This window comes from Convolutriloba macropyga, chromosome 15 (assembly GCF_964194025.1).
Source record: "Convolutriloba macropyga chromosome 15, txConMacr16.3, whole genome shotgun sequence".
NCBI lineage: Eukaryota > Metazoa > Xenacoelomorpha > Acoela > Convolutidae > Convolutriloba > Convolutriloba macropyga.
In genome coordinates this window covers 40,942,387-40,958,670 of record NC_134482.1, presented here as the reverse complement: position 1 = coordinate 40,958,670, position 16,284 = coordinate 40,942,387, and the positions used below count along the sequence as shown (strand labels likewise).

The 16,284-nt window shown below is 34.8% G+C and overlaps 1 protein-coding gene and 1 pseudogene across 7 annotated transcripts in view; both read left to right on the top strand.

The window, feature by feature from the left end:
• Nucleotides 1-16,284, top strand: part of LOC142354422 (uncharacterized) — a 203,213-nt gene that overhangs the window by 53,640 nt on the left and 133,289 nt on the right. For 4 of the 7 annotated variants that reach the window (XM_075406708.1, XM_075406709.1, XM_075406710.1 and 1 more), the window contains exons 6-8: nucleotides 3,365-3,469; nucleotides 4,529-4,627; nucleotides 4,918-5,019. The exons of the other annotated variants lie outside the window; for them this stretch is intronic. In XM_075406708.1, the coding sequence (XP_075262823.1) occupies nucleotides 3,365-3,469; nucleotides 4,529-4,627; nucleotides 4,918-5,019 (306 nt within the window). The remainder of the gene's footprint in view (nucleotides 1-3,364; nucleotides 3,470-4,528; nucleotides 4,628-4,917; nucleotides 5,020-16,284) is intronic. 7 annotated transcript variants of the gene reach the window in all.
• On the top strand, nucleotides 6,852-8,623 carry LOC142354536 (uncharacterized; annotated as a pseudogene).

Below are 16,284 nucleotides of genomic sequence, written 5' to 3'. Positions count from 1 at the left end.
ACGCACACACAAATACACAAAAACTTACACAGGCACTCATGCAGACAAACGATTACACACACTAAAACACAACGACACACGCATATACACAGGTACACAGGAACTCACATAGACACACGCTTAAACACACACAGAAGCACACACACACACATACACACACAAACACTCACACTCCAAAGCTGGATGTATTTATAATTGGATTTATTTTCCCTGCCTGCAGTTACAATTTATGGGTTGTTAGAAAACACGTTATGTAGCAAATAGCATTTGACCCGGGGTGTAAAAATTTTATGCCCACTTAGCTGGAAAAAGGGGAACAGAGCATAATAGAACCGAAAATTTTTCTTGCAAGACAACTCTCAACAAAGAAATGTGCTCCAACATTAATTTTTGAGGTATAACATCCATTATCTTATCCAAATGTCATCGTGTAACAGCAGACATTTTCGTATAATATTTTTTTCTTTTTGTGATGGGCTGATTCAATTATGACTCAAGATCGGCACGTTTCTTACAAGAGTGGTTTTATAGCCGTGACAAGACTACTCGTTGAATGTAGAAGAACTGAAGAGGATTTTTTATAATATGAATTTGATTAGGCTAAAAAATAAGAAAAAAATTGCAGATATTTCAGGAATGCATTAGAGTTGGCGCGCTAAAGGCTGGAATTTTGTCTTTCAAATACATTTTTGTGCTATGTTAACGTACATATCATTACGCGAGCTACGACAAAAACGTCTCTATGGAAAAAATGTACGTTTAATTGAAATGAAGCGTTACTAGTTTTTGACAATGCTGTTTTTCTGAAAGCCCAAAAAGCACAATTTAGAAAACATTAAAAAAAAGTTTGTAAGAGTTCATATCAAATATTCTTTTCTAAAAAATAAATGACAAAGAAAAAGGGAATAAAAGGTAAAATTTTTTTATAAAGTAGCACAGCAATTGTCTATTTTTTCTCTGCACTACACGATATATTTCCGTTGACTATATTCTAGTTTCGGACACAAAACGCATTGACCATTTTGATGATTTGGATGACCATTTTTATGATGTGTTCGATATGTTAAAATTTGAAAAACAGCGTTTCAAACATCACATTAGCATAAACAACGCCACCAAAATTTGAAACGAGAAATCAATAGTTTAGTTTTTGTTTCTATAAAGACAACAACAACAAATACCTAGTTCAAATATTTTGTTGCTAATCGATTGCAAATTATATTTCTTAATCTTTTCTATCAGATACTGAAGCAATCAGACTTTTCTGCTGATTCAAGAACAACAATGATAAAAATTATTCCACAAATCACAACTTTGCGATTTATAAGTTAATAATTTTATCATTATCAACACGGGGGAAATCTTTCAAAATTATCTGAGTCGCCTCGAATTTAAGAACAAGAGATGGACATAAGCCAGCTATCTGTGATTAAAACCTCAGACAATCCCGTTTTATTCTAATTTTAAAAAGTTTTATTTGCAGAAAAAAATCTATGCTTCGCTGGCAAAAATTTTGAGATGATTTTGGTTCAGAACTTTCAGAACTCTCCTATAAAAAAATCATGGGCTTATTATTATTTTCTTGGCGAAATTGAACGAGAGCTTGAACACAAAACAAAAAAATTTGCTGAAAGAGATTAAAACAAAATGGATTTCAAGCGCATGAAAATTGTTATTTCGGCAACTGTGATTTGGTCGACTTAAAAAAATACTTGATTTTGTTTTTTTTGTAAATTTTAATAAAAACCTTTTTTTAAATCAAAAATGGAGAAACCTTGTATGTACTAGGTGCAGGATAAACTAACGCGGGATTGATGATTGGTCCTTATGGTTCAGACCGTTGGCATTTTTATCTAATTCGATTGAGTTCAAATTCTTCAACAGTTTGGGAGATTGTTTTTGATTTTTGAGGCTTATTGTAAGTAAAGCAAAATTGAATCTTTTGCTTTTGTTTCCCAATTTCCTTAATAATTTGCATGCTTATTGATAACTCTGGAACTCATTTAAAACCATACCAAACTAAAGTAGCACGAGAAAAGTATCTTTGCTATTTCAGATTTGTTGAAAATATCCATAAGATAATGGGATTTTCACAACTTAGGATATAAAGTTGTACCCTTTAATTGATAAGCCTTAGCTTGCTTTTCATTTAAAAATCCCCCTTTGTTTTGATGATGGTTGCGGGGCTATTGGTTGGATTGAAACAACTCAAAACCTATAGATGATAGGGGTAATTTTTCATGAAGTGTGGAAAATCCATCGATTTCAACAAAAATTTTATGAGTTTTGATATTTCTAAGAAATCGAAAAAATCAATGTGTCTTTGTTTTCTCAAAAGTTTTTTGATTGGCAATGCTTAATTACAATTGATAACAAGATTGGAAATAAGATAAATTTTGCCTATATTTTTGGGCTTTGATAACTGCAATGTACAAAAGTTGGTTATATTTCTAATTCTATCGAATGTTTTTTCTACGCCAGTCAAAATTGAACACACTATACAACATTACTTACGAAAACGTGAAATCGGTAGAAAAATGTTTATTTATTAAAAATCACAATATTTCAAAATGAAGTAAAAGCGTGGCTAATGTTACATGGGGAAAATTTATAAATCAAAGCATTTTTCTTCCAACTTAAATCCAAGATACGGTTAAGTTTTGATGAAAAGGATAGGATAAAAAATACATAAGTCATGCAATTTGTTGTTCATTGCAGCTCGTTCGTATAGATTTACCAGTTATAAAGTTATTTTTACTTACTCTATAGCAAAGTTTATAGTACATTGTAGGCTTACATTAGTGCCGCGGTCTTTTTTAACGCCGTTTTCCGCTTGACCGATGTTTTTTTTATCTCTTTAACTTTTCGTTCTCAAAAAAGGGGATAAACAAGTAACGCCTGGAGGTCATTAAGTTCTCTCACAGCCTTATGACTCACTTGTCTCTACGCCAGCGATTCACCGATTCACCGAAGCAGTTTAAGAGACCTAAATTCGTGATATGCCGGGTGGTTCCCACCATGAACGGCTTCAGCCCTCCTCCCTCATGAACTCGCCTTATTCCATCATTAACTTCGAATACTCGACCCACCGCGCTCACACCACTCCCTCACCCCCCCCCCCCCCCACCCACGATCCCCCTCCCACCCGACCCTCAATTAATCTAGAGCTAGCCTTCCCAAGCCGCGCAGCTAGCTACTCACGAAGCCAACTGCTCGCCAGTCGTTTGAGGGCAAATGACCCACATTTTGTTTTATAATTCTCGTTAGGCATTTCTTGTCAAATATCAATTGAAAGCCTTTAAAATTTTCAAACAAAGTTGATCAAAATTTCATATTTATGATCAATTTTCTTGCTCATGTTTAGAACGGCGCCATTCCTCTCATGCTGGCTGCAGAAGTTGAAAATTTGCCTCTCTGCCGAGAACTACTTCTGGTGTATGCAGTTGATCAGGTCACAGCTTCTAACAAGGTAAGCTTCTCATTATTAAAAGAGGCGACTGGTACCGAATTTAAACTTTTTACAAAAAAAATACTTTCTGCGACTAACAGATAAATTAAATGAGATTGATTATAAGAAAATATAGCTCGATTTTACAAATGTATTATGGCACAAAAGTTGACACCAGCTATAAAGTTGAGTGAATTTATTCAAAAAAATCAGTTGGGGTAGACGGTTCTAACGTTTAGACGTTGTTTGATAAGATTCTTTAAGAGGAAACGTCAAGTTAACTTATCAAGACGTCAAAGGCTTATCTCGGATGCTTAGCTTAACAAGAATTTGATAAAGTTTTCCGTTATTTGTGAAGATCTGGCTGTTCTTGTAATGATACAGAAATCAAATTTCGATTCACTTTGCAGCCAACCTTAGTTATTAAAACTTACATAACAAGAAATGTGAGATATTACTTCGTGTTTTTTTTAAAAAGTTTCTCCTAATCGTTGCGGCCTTCTCAGACTCAGAGCCTAATTTTAAGGACATGCAGGGCGAAAATAAAAAAAACAAAGTCGCAAAAATTTCAGCATGCTTTTAGAAAAGCAATTATGGTGAGAAACATTAATGCTGATCCCCCGTCTAGATCGCCTGTCAAGAAAAAAGAGAAGAACTGTACGCCTTTCATAATCTTTTTTTCAGGACAGAAATAATGCCTGTTTGTGGATTAATAACAGATTCGATTGTCTGCTCGGAAAAAAGTACTTAAAACAATTACTAATAATCAATATGTTTAAAAATCTCAGATAAAGGTTGTCGCGTTGTACTTTCGGGGGATAAACGATAATCTGATAAATGATAAGCCCAATGAAATGAAACTTGCTAGCCTTGATCAGAAACATAATTAATCATGGAAAATCTTGCCAAGATCTTTCCATGTTACATGGCAAGATACTATCAAGATATATACGAACTTGCAGGATCTTTGCATGGGTATCAAGTAACAAGATCTTCAAGAAAGATTTCCAAGAAAGATTAAACATGACACGTCAATCATGTTTCAGCTTTTTTGTTGAAAACATGTGCTTTTTGTTTCAGCATTCGGGTGATACAGTTTTACATATCGCGTGCCGAACTCGACAGATAGAGCTGGTTCGTCTTTTCTGCGAACAGGGAGCTCAAATTGACGCCCAAAACGTACGTAGCTTAAGAACCCAAACACGGTATTATTCATGGATCTTTTCTGTTTGTGCCCCCCCCCCCCCCCCAAGAACGTTATGCAACCCCCCCCCCCCCCCCCCCCCCGCAGTTACAGAGCATGTTTCATTACATAGTTAATCACTATACATTAATCCTTATACATTATAAGAGTGCCCCCCATTTGCATTGTTTTTTATGACCCCTACCGGGGGTTGCGAGCTTTGAGCAAAGCCAACAGATGTCTGGATGTTTTCCAAATGTGTGATTGTGCAGCTTTGAATGTTTAGGTCGAAGGTCACACAGCATTGCACGTGGCAGCGTGGGAAGGATATGAAGAGATCATCCGTTATTTCCAACATAGAAATGCCAGTGCCCATATATTTGATAAGGTACGGTACTGTTTTACAGTTTTATATTCTTAATATATAGGCTTGTAATCTCAATAGAAGGCGTCGGATCAAAAGAAACGTGAACTTTTGTCTTCTGAATTTCCACAAGGTGGCACAGTGAGGTGACTTGCTCGCCCAGAAGATCGATCAAGAAAAATAAACTGAAAGTAGATTACTACGCTCTATCCCCTCCACCGCTCTTGTATTTTTCTTCTATTCATAAATTCAGGCTTTCTCAATTAGCGTTAAGTCGCAATAGTGCAAAATAGTTCACCAAAGTCGTGGCTATTTTTAAAATTAAGCAGTTGTTTTAAGAAGCATGGGGTGGTCGACGTGCATCCAAATCCTGTGTTTATGGATATTTTTAGGTTTTTCACGTTTCATAATGCATTAACAAGTGCATTTTCAAGTCTAATTCTTACCCGCCTTCCATTATCAAATATCACATTAACAAGTATTAAATTCACTGAGCCCTAATCACAAGTAAGGTTGAATTACTTGAGCCTTGGGCAAGAATTGAAGTTCAATTTTGCGTTCAGTTAACGGAATGAAAGTTATGAACTGTTTATCAACTTATTACAATAGATATGAATTTTTGCAATATACTATCGTACCGGTTGAGTTTTTTTTCAGAAGTTCCAAATGCTAAAATTACAAATAAATGAAAAATGGTGACATTTTGTTTAACAACGAATTTTTTAATACTCGAGGCTTTAATATGGTAGCTTGAGAACTTCTCAAGCTCAATTTAGTCAAATTCAGCTGCATTTTCATTGCTATTTTCAACTTATTAGCTGCGCTTTTTTAAACAGAGTGTTAAGTTTGTGAATAAACTGTTCCAACTCTAGCATTGTTGCAATTTTAGAGTCGACGAGTACTTAATTAGTGCTGCTAAAGTTGTAGAAAGAGTAGCAGAAAAGGGAGAATGAATTCTATTATAGTGATATTAAACCAGTCCGAAAAATAGTTAGCTCTTGAATATAATCGGCTTGTCGAAACCCAATAAGCATTTAAGTACCAACGATTTGCTTTCCACAAGGATATCACAGGGAAAGTGTTTTTATTCAATTGTAAAAGTGTCACCCGATAGAGTTCCTACTCAACTAAATTTAATGCGAAAAATTGGACTAATTGGATCTTATTTCAAAAAATTATTTTCAAAGGACTCAAAATATCAAAAAATTCAATAAGAAGTCCAATTAATTGTGACGTTTTATCTCATTTGAAAAACTTCGTTTATTTTGGATTCTTTCGTAGTTGCTCCTCAATCATTGCTGACATTATTCAGGTACAATTAATTCGTTTCCAGTTGCGCAATTTTTTTAAAAAAATACTGCATGTTTCTTATGAATACATTTTAAAAATTTTATTTAACGTATGTTAGTAACTGAAGCTACTATACATAAATTCAGCACTGAATTTTCTAATGAAGTTACAAAAGTTACGAGGCTAACCTGATCACTATCATCTACCCGACAATTGTTAGTAATTTTATAACATAGTACTCTTGATTGCAATTTTTTAATTGTTCAAAATGTCGAATGTATAGATTAAACGCTTCTCAAATTATTTTTTAAAGGGCATGTACACAGCGGCCACTCATTGGGCGGAAAATTATTGTATATGGTGATTTGGTTTTTATCGAAATACCAGTGGAAAAAAAACCACTTCACACAGAAAATAACTCTTTATTATTCAAAAAAAGCGTCATCGCGAAGTTTTAGATATGGGCATATAATTGGTTAGCATGCTTGATTAGGATGGTGAGTTCTCCTGTGCGGGCTTTGAAAATTACTTTACTTAATTTTTTGTTTGCTAGACCAAATATAGGCATGGACGACGTCCCAAAACCCCGGAAGAAATCTGGGCTAGTTGAGCATCTGGTTGTGAGTGGAACCCGCCCTGGTGTTGACAACGCTTCTGACCCGCGTGACGAAATTTCAATTCCAACAATTTTTTTTACCAAGTTGTATTTCTATTTGGCAAGCTGTCAAATTTATGGGTATTGATGACAATATGTCTAACGAGAAGGAGAAACCTAACCCGAACTGTGATTTTGATAGCAAACATGTCGGTTGCAGACCTTTTGATGTTGTTTACGGGCGGTTATTTGTAAAGTGTTCAATGCTGCCGACATTATATTATTGCAAGTTTCATTGACTATTTTAACAATGGCTTATGAGCGACTAAGCATGGTTACAGACCGCTTGAATTTGACTAGAGAGCGAGATTATAAGAACCAGCTTATCATATGCGGCCTATATTGGTCCAGTGGAGTTCCAGTTTCTATTCCAGCTGCCTATTACGTGACCCTGCTTAGCAAAAAAATTGCGTGTATCCAACTTCTCAAGAAATTATGGAAAAGTTTACAACTTGGGTCTTTTTCTGACAAGCTACAGCGTTCCAGAACTTCCCATAGCTGTTATATATTCCTTGATTGTTTGGAAAACAAAATCAATTCTGTCTCTTGTGTCTAGCAACAGTGAGCATCAAAGCAGAGATGTCTGGATTTTAGCGGCTCTGGTCACTGTTTTTTGGGTTTTCCATTTCCCGTTCTGGCACTGCATGTTCAGAGCATTCTGGGGATCGGGAGCTGACGTCTGCTCAAAGGCAAGTACAATCCATTCTTCTAGACTATACTAGGTTTATTTGGCTATGGCAAAAATATTGCAAATTTGGTAGGATTACAAAGAATTACTGGTAGTGTGATGTAACATACCAAAATGGAATCAGTTTCCCAACTGATGATCTTCAAAGTATTTTTCTGTAATATTTTGAAAAAACTTGTGAAAGGAATAAATTATGGATGATCTTATGTAAAGGTAATTTAAATGAACCCGTTATTTGAGACATTCATTTTTTATTATGGCCGATTCAAAAGGCGATAGTTGGTTATGTCCTAACTAAGAACAGACCTAACATATAACATAAAAACAGACATACCTAACTACGAACTAACTTGCAAGATATTGCGTAATCTTACAATACTCGATTCTTGCAAAATGGCAAGATATTTCTTGCAAAATATACTTGCAAGATATTTCCAAAATCTTGCAAAACGGCCATCGATAATAGACTCAAGTTTTTTGTTTTACCAGCTGTGGATGGAGGGATCAGTAGTGTTCACGTATGTCAATGCGGCTGTGAACCCTATTTTGAACTCAATACTCACGACCAGCAACTGTTCACCCTCTGGTATCACATGCGACATCGCCGAATATTATCCAGAAGACGACGATGAAATTGACCCTGATGGTATCGAGGGTGAGGTTGGGGGAGGGGTTGGGGTCATTCATTGTGAAGCTCCAGCATTGCGCACAGGTGAACACTTTCAAGTTCGGCGGTGCGTGATATCATTGACAGAAACTCAACCAGTGGGCTTAGAGGTAAAATTGTCAAAGACACGGTTGACTGGCAGCGGCAACGGGAACCAAGAGCTGAGACTTTCAAAACTAACGTCAATTAATCACCTTCAAGTTATCTTTTAGCTGCGTTGGTTTTGCAAAGAGCTATTACAGTTATTATTACTTTTGAGAAGTTACTTTTAAGGTAGAGTTAACTAATTGAATTTTGCATGCCAGGATATATTGGAAATGAGCAATAGTTGCTTTTCACCGCATCGAGATCTCAACGCTAAAATCAAGAACCGTTTAAATATGCGTAGATTATCGTTCTTAAAATAGTTGCCGCTAAAACCACGCATCATAAAGAAAATCTTCATAAAAACTTATTTGCGGCAATTTTGGCAATAGACAGGATGTTAAACAAAAACTCGATAAATTGAATTTGTCTAAAATCCTGAGCAGTAATTTTTTTGTAGACGTTAAGAGTGATTATTTTTGTCTGAGACTTTCTGTTCATCAACAAACAAAAATCACTTTAAAACGCTATGTGAGAAGCTTCAAAATTGTTTAACTCTCCAGCTTAGTGGATACATGTTATCTCCAAGCACCAATCACAAGTTACGCCGCAAAGCTTACACGAAAACAAGAAAACTCGGGGTTTTTCAGAGCCCACATTTCAAGAGTTGTGTAACAGGCAAGCGGGGAAAACAGTGTCAGTCAGGTGAACTTAGTCCAAATTCGATAAAGTTTGAAAAAACACATTTGTCCATGATTGGCGATTTTGAGCTATCGGCGATTAATACTGCCAAAGAAGCGCCGATTAAACAGACGTCAAGAAAACCTTATTGATTTAAAATAAAAAAGTTCTATATTTTACTAATTACAGATTTAAAAATGTTTTGGATGTATTCATATTATGATAATTCACAAAGTTTAAATTCAGTGTAACTATGTGTTAGATCGTCTTCAATCGAGATCACTAGCTGTAAGCCAAATGAATGCAAAAAGACAGTGGAAAGTAGTGACAAAATTCGTGGACAAAAAAGACAATCTTATATTATTTTTACCTTTTCCGGCTTGTTGCTGGTGCTATATTAATGCATGACGTTCTGCTAAATGGAAATTATTGTGTCTGCTGGGGCGCGTAACGTATTATTTGGACAAATATCGAAAAAAGTTTAAAAAGAGTTTTAATATAAAGTTTTCCGAACGTTTAGACTTTTGGGGAGTGATTTACTGCGTAGCGCCCTAATAGTAAATCAATTTGGCTGGGAATATTTTTAAAAAACCCTCTACTAAACAAATCAAGAGCTCTAAACTCAAGTTTGTCTATCAATAAGAAGCAAATGAAAATGGTTGTATAAGTCTTTCAAAAGATTTATAGAATTGAAACCGCGCTTAATAAAAATATTTAATCAGTACTTGTCAACTTGAATCAAGGCCAATGAAAAAATTAGCCTTACTTCTACAGAAACCACCCATGAAGTAACAACCCGAAAACTTATGCCCCAATCATGATAGTAAGCATTTTGGTGAAGGTGATATTGATTTGCGGTTTTCATTATTTTTTTACACAAAAAAACTTTTTCAAATCTTTCAAGTTAAACTGATTTGAACTTAACTAAAAATGAAAGAAAGAAGGCAATTTCGCATGGACAGGTTGGCACATAGCCAGCAAATTGCTCAAATATAGATCCTAATTCTCAACGTCAATTAAGAAAATGCTACCGCTTTCACTTCATTCACTGCTAATGATAATCGAGCTTTTATCAAAGAAGAAATCTGTTTATGGCACAACTCTAGGCAAAATTTTTTTCTGAGAATTCTGGACTTTCGTGAAACGGTGGCTATTTTCACGGTGGCAAATAACCACGTGAAACGGTCCGCGAACAAGTTCACGGCAACTCAAAAGAGAAGTTGCTAAAATTAAGTAAAAGCACGTGGATCACTTCCCTGCAGCTACCCAAATCAAATGCTTACAATATCCCAAATGATCTTGTATTTAAGGAACCTTTCGAATATGTAGTTCCTGTAGATAACTAAGTCCTAATTGTATCTGAGTCTCAACTTCTCAAGTTGTTTTTCTTTGCTTACTTTTTTCTCCGCTGCTTTTTATGCTCAACTAAAACGCTGCTATCTTAATCAAACAAACTTTAATTTGTTGTTGAATAAACAATATGATTACCTTCTCGACATTTTCAAATTCCGTACAATGGCTTTGTTAACTGCTTGTATAAAACTATGCAAAATTTAAGCCTCATCAAACAGCTACTGTAAACAATGGGTCAATTTTTTTTTACTTTTTCATACAAAATAAATCTCGTACTCTACGTAAACAAATTCACTCCAATTTAGCTCTGATGTCATCTTCAATCCTTTTTTCTCAATAAACAATGCAACGTTACTTCGAAACGTACTTATCGCTCCTTATCTGCTATGAAAATCAACACCACGGTAACAGCTGTAACCTGTCCTTGTCAAAAGCCAAAAGTTATCAGGAGTTCCTAATTGAACTCATCAAATACAAAAAATTTTAGAGAAAACGTTTTCCTTGAGTTCAGTTCATCAAAAGGTGTAACTTTCCCATTAAATACCTCCGAGGCAATAAGCCAGTATAAGATGTTATTTTTAAGTTTTTAAGACATCGTGTAGCTAAAAATTTTGACACCGTTAAAATTGAACAGGGTGCGTACATTTTGTGACTTACTGTGTTGAGTATTTATTTTTAGTAGTTTAATGCTTAAAAAACTGTGTTTTTTGTCTTTTTGGCGTAAGCGTCGTCTCTAAAAACCAGTTTTCTATCAGATCCAAAAATAAAGATAGTACCAATGGAAAGCCCTCAAAAAGTTGCAGTAACCCTCTAAAAATTCTTAAACTACTACCAATACTGCACCAGCAATTCACAATTTAAGTACCGCAGCCCCAGATTGATTTTATTTTGCTGTTGCTATAGTCATATAAAATCTGACAACAAAATCTGATTCCTCGAGCTCCACTGAGCCTACCTGCCAATTTTCATCCCCAAAAACAAATTTCTTCCAATTTCTCCACATTATTATTTTCAATATCAATATATGACAGTTTTTGCCAGACATTCTCCCATGTGTCCCTGCAATTAATGTAAAACGATGTAAACCAATACAACAGGTTTAGTGCTTTTGAGACAACTTTTGCCAATTTTTTTCCTAATCAATCAATCTTTGCTTTGCCATAAAAAACCAAACACTTTAAATATGCATTCCTTTACGAGCTAACAATTGGGGTTGGGTAGCGCGATCATTCCCTAGACTCTTTAACGTCGAATTGAACCAATCACAGATCAAACAAATCGGAAAAAAATGCATTTGCGGGGGGAGTGATCGATTTCATCCTGTTTTCATTAAACCACTAGGTTCGTTTTTCCCTGGTGTAGTTCATTTTCACTTCAAATTCTACGTGCTTTCAACTTACCAAGCTCACTTCAAATTTATGATTGCTCTTGTTGACATCTAAAATTAACTTAATTTGATCACTTTCCTGATTTTGATCTAACGCACATATATAACTTTGCTAACTATTTGAAATACAGCGAAACCTCAATGTGGTTTAACGAGTAGTTAATTTGTTGACGAAATATTGCCCATCTTTACTTTCTGGGGTTTTAAAACATTAACTGATTTTAGAGAACGCTTACTGAAATACATCTGAAAACATGCCTAATTCAAGACACCTAACTCAATGCTTGCCAGATTGAAATCATGTTCCTTGCAGTAAAAATATTTTTCTGTAATTCCCTTTGTAGATGTATAGTTTTGTTTAATTTCAAAATTTTAGTTAAATAAATCATTTGTGGTAATTGTCATTTTGGCTTTCATCAGCATTGCAAGTTCTTTTCAATGCATTGAACTGTGATTGCAAGAATCATAACTTCGAGGCCTCCACGTTGTCACGGAACTTTCTCCCTCGCTTTCTCTCTCATTTTTTATCTCTATCCGTCTTTCTCTCTCTCACTGTCTTTTTTTCTCTTTTAGTTTTTTGCTTTTTTGCAAGTCACTGGGCATAATTGTACTCCTCTCTCCCTGAGCAAGGCAAATAATTCTCATAGAAACTGAAACTATGTCCCCCATGATTGGACAAACGATGAATATTTCCCCTTCTTATTGTGTTTGACTTCTGAAGTTTTTCATATCAAACATTTTTTGGATTTTTTAAAATTAGAGCATAATGTAGTGGAGACATAAATTCATGAATTGCACTAGAAAAGTTTCATTTTCAAAACAGCTTGGATTTAAATATAGTTGTTCATATAACCAGTAAACCCAGTTTGGTGCGCACAAATTTTTGTTATTCCTAATCTTGTTCTCCAAATTCCCATTTTATGACTCCAACAATGTTAAACTTAAAATTCAATAGAGTCATTTTTTTCTTTGCACTGTTCCACGAGGAATTGATACAGAAAATTAAAAGAAATAAGATTACTATTTTCGTCTTTGACAAAATGACAGTCTAAGTTTGATCCCTAGAGCACATTTTGTAATTGTCCTATTATGACTCTTCAAACTTGGTAAGCATAAAAAAATTGGATATCGGTACAGTGGAAAATGACCTTGAATATATTGAATAACACGTTTAGAGATTTAAAACAGCGTTTTATGAGATCGACGCGTCTCATGAATTATGATGTTTTGTAAAAACTGTTAACGATTGCCGCAAGAAAAAAATGATGATGTTTTAATCGACTACTTACAGAAACTGAAATGTATTAACAAGACACTTGACAAACAAAACATCTCAACTTTAAATAAGGATCCAGTGCATAGCGTGCATACAAACCTTAACTGAAAAATATCAGATTTGAGGCCAAAAATTCAAGCTGAAGACACCCAAAACTATCAAAAAATGTAACGATATCTTAATGTATCTCAAAACCCCTTTAGATCGTATCAATGTTACTCGTAACGCTTTCTCTTGCTACTATGCAGTTTCCAGGGTATAGTTAGACGAATTGTCTAAAAATATGATGTTCATTTTTAAGGAAGTCAGTTTGAATACAAAATCAATTGTTTTTGTTCAAAATGGCGTGTCAATATAATCAGTTTTTCTCCTTCTAGTAGAAAAAAGTTTTTACTGATAGAACAAGGGTGCGCATCTCAAACGCCGGAGTCCTTCGAGATTTTTCAAGAGCATGAGTGTAGTGGAAACTTACTTTCATGAAAAGCACTAGAAAAGGTTCATTTCCAAAACAGCTTAGATTTAAGACCGATGATGGTTAATCGGTTTTTATAGTTGTTCGTATAACCAGTGCCCTTAATTTGGTGCGGACGAAATTTTGTTTTTCCTAATCTTGTTCTTCAAATTGCAGCTTTTATGACTCTAACAAAGTTAAATTTAAATTTCAATCCAGTCATCCTCTTTTTCGAACGGTTCCACAATGAATTAATACAGAATCTCAGCGGAAACACGGAATACAATTTCGTCTCTGTCAAATTGACAGTCCAATTTTGATGCTTAGATCACATTTTTTAATTGCCCTATAATGATGTTTCAAACTTGGCAAGCATAAAAAATTTGGATATCTGTACTGCGGTTAATGACTTTAAATATATTGAATAACACGTTTAGAAATTTAAAATTGCCTTTTATGAGATCGATGCGTTACATGAAATATAATGTTTTGTAAACATGGGTTTTTTGGGCAACCGGATAGGATCATGATTTCAATATAGTTTTAATTTATTCAGATATAATTACGCGCTGTGTTGGTTTGTTTGGGACAATTGGGCAATTTGGCAATTTTGTGTCCATTGATATTGTATTGAAAGTTTCATCAGTTTAACTCATAAGCTATCAAATTAGAATTTCACTTATACACTATGGTATCAAAAAAAGTGTAAAGTTTAGAAGTTTTAAGAGAAATTTAATTCTCATTTTCTCCGGTTAAACAGAGATAATTATTAAACTATTTTGCTCCTGCACTGTTATCCAAGTTGTTATGCCGAGGTGTCGAATTTTCATGGATCAAATACAAAATCTTCTCAATTTGAATTAAAGATTTAGTGCAAAGCGTGCATGCAAACCTTAACTGAAAAAAACTGCTTTAAGGCCGACAAATCAAGCTGAAGACCCCCCAAGACTTTTAAAAATTTAATGATAGTTTAAAAGGTCTCAAAACCCTTCTAGAGCGTATCAGAATTAGTAATAAAACTTTCTCATGCTATGATGCAATTTCCAGGGGCACACTTAGACGAATTGTTAGAAACTATTGAGTCTTTTCAAGAAATGCTTCAAAGAAGTCATTTTGAAGAAAAAAGCAATGTGTTTTCATTTAAAATGGCGTGTCAGTAGCAGTTTTTCTCTTTTTAGCAAAATAATTTTTTAACTGATGAAATGAAGGTGCGCATCTCCAGCGACGGAATTGTTCTAGATTCTTGAAGAAATGGAACGACACAACTTGAAAAAAAAACGATAATTTTGAGCTCGGACAAACAATCACCTCTCTTTTTGCGTGCAATACTGAAAATGCTTAGTAAGTGCCAAAACAAGTTAAAGGCTGCCGGTTATTTAAAAACTTTAGAAAATTTTGAAAAAAAGCAGTTTCAGGACATTATTTTTCAACAAGATTATGATCCTGTGCATAAATGGACTGTTACTGGCAGTTTTTTTCCAAGAGAAAGAGAGAAAGGTAATAGAATCACCAGCCTATAGTCCGGATCCAAATCCAATTGACAATTCATGGGCAATTTTGAAGCTTTGATTACGATAACAGATAGTTTTTTTGGAATTTTTAGAAGAAAAAGTGTCTGAAGTTCGGAATGGAATTTTCACATATATCGTTAGAAACCTGTATAAACTCTATGCAAACCGTTTGCTAGATGTTCAAAAAAATAAAGATGCAATGACGCGTTATTAGAGAACAAATTTGAACTCAAAATTTGGTGTTGTTAAATGTTTGTAATACTTCAAATGAACGTAGCCTTTGGTTCCGTAGTATATTTTTTTCATCACACAAAAGCCCGAGTCTCAATAAATATGAAACAACGTATAGAATTATAGGTTACGTGAGTGCTTGAAATCTTTGAGAGCATCTGCCGTTTAGCGAGAACCGCGTAGCGATTCGGGATATGAGCCGGATTTTAGAAGTGACTTCTGCGGAGTCAAGTAACTGTATTTACAACACGCAACCTGCATGGCTTTTTTAAAAGTAAATTTTGTTGAAGTCATCTTCTTCTGTAGTACTACAGAGCTGCTCTTAACGAACGAACGATTAATTAATCCCGCAGATCAACCGCATACATTTATGCGTTAATTACCACCTTTTTTAGCACCCGTCAAACAAATTAATGCAAACTTAGGCTAACAAAATTGGCATTTGAGCCTTTACTTTTCAAATTATTAAACGAACCTCAGTTTAGGCCTAAATTATCCAGGACCAAATCAAAACTTGAACTAGATCTAATTATGAGTAGGCGCCGCTAATTCTGCTTAGTTTCCCTGCTCTTTGACTGACGTTTGCAACTCAAGGGAACTACTGAAAGCGATGCAGGTGTATTTGATGAAAAGCAATAAATTCCCCCACAAATTTCAAAAATACAAGAGCAGAAGGGGAAGAATTAAGGCGCCTACGCAAGGATGAATTAGGTTCAAAGGCTCCCGCTTTTTTAAATTTTTTTAAAAGGAAAAAACAATAATATTTTCATGAGATGAGCAGAGTTAATTATCTCGATTTCTTGGCCAATAGGAAAATTAGGAAACAGTTTCTCTATGAACGTGAACGTGATTTTCTGTCCCCCATGGTCCCGATGCTTCGCTGATATTATTGAGAGAATGATGCAGGAGGAGATTATTAATGTTAAGAGCTAGACCGCATACAACGGTCCTTTTTCTTGCTAGTAAAATTCAAGTAAAATATCTTCAAAACTATACTGTTTAAACAGTAACAACT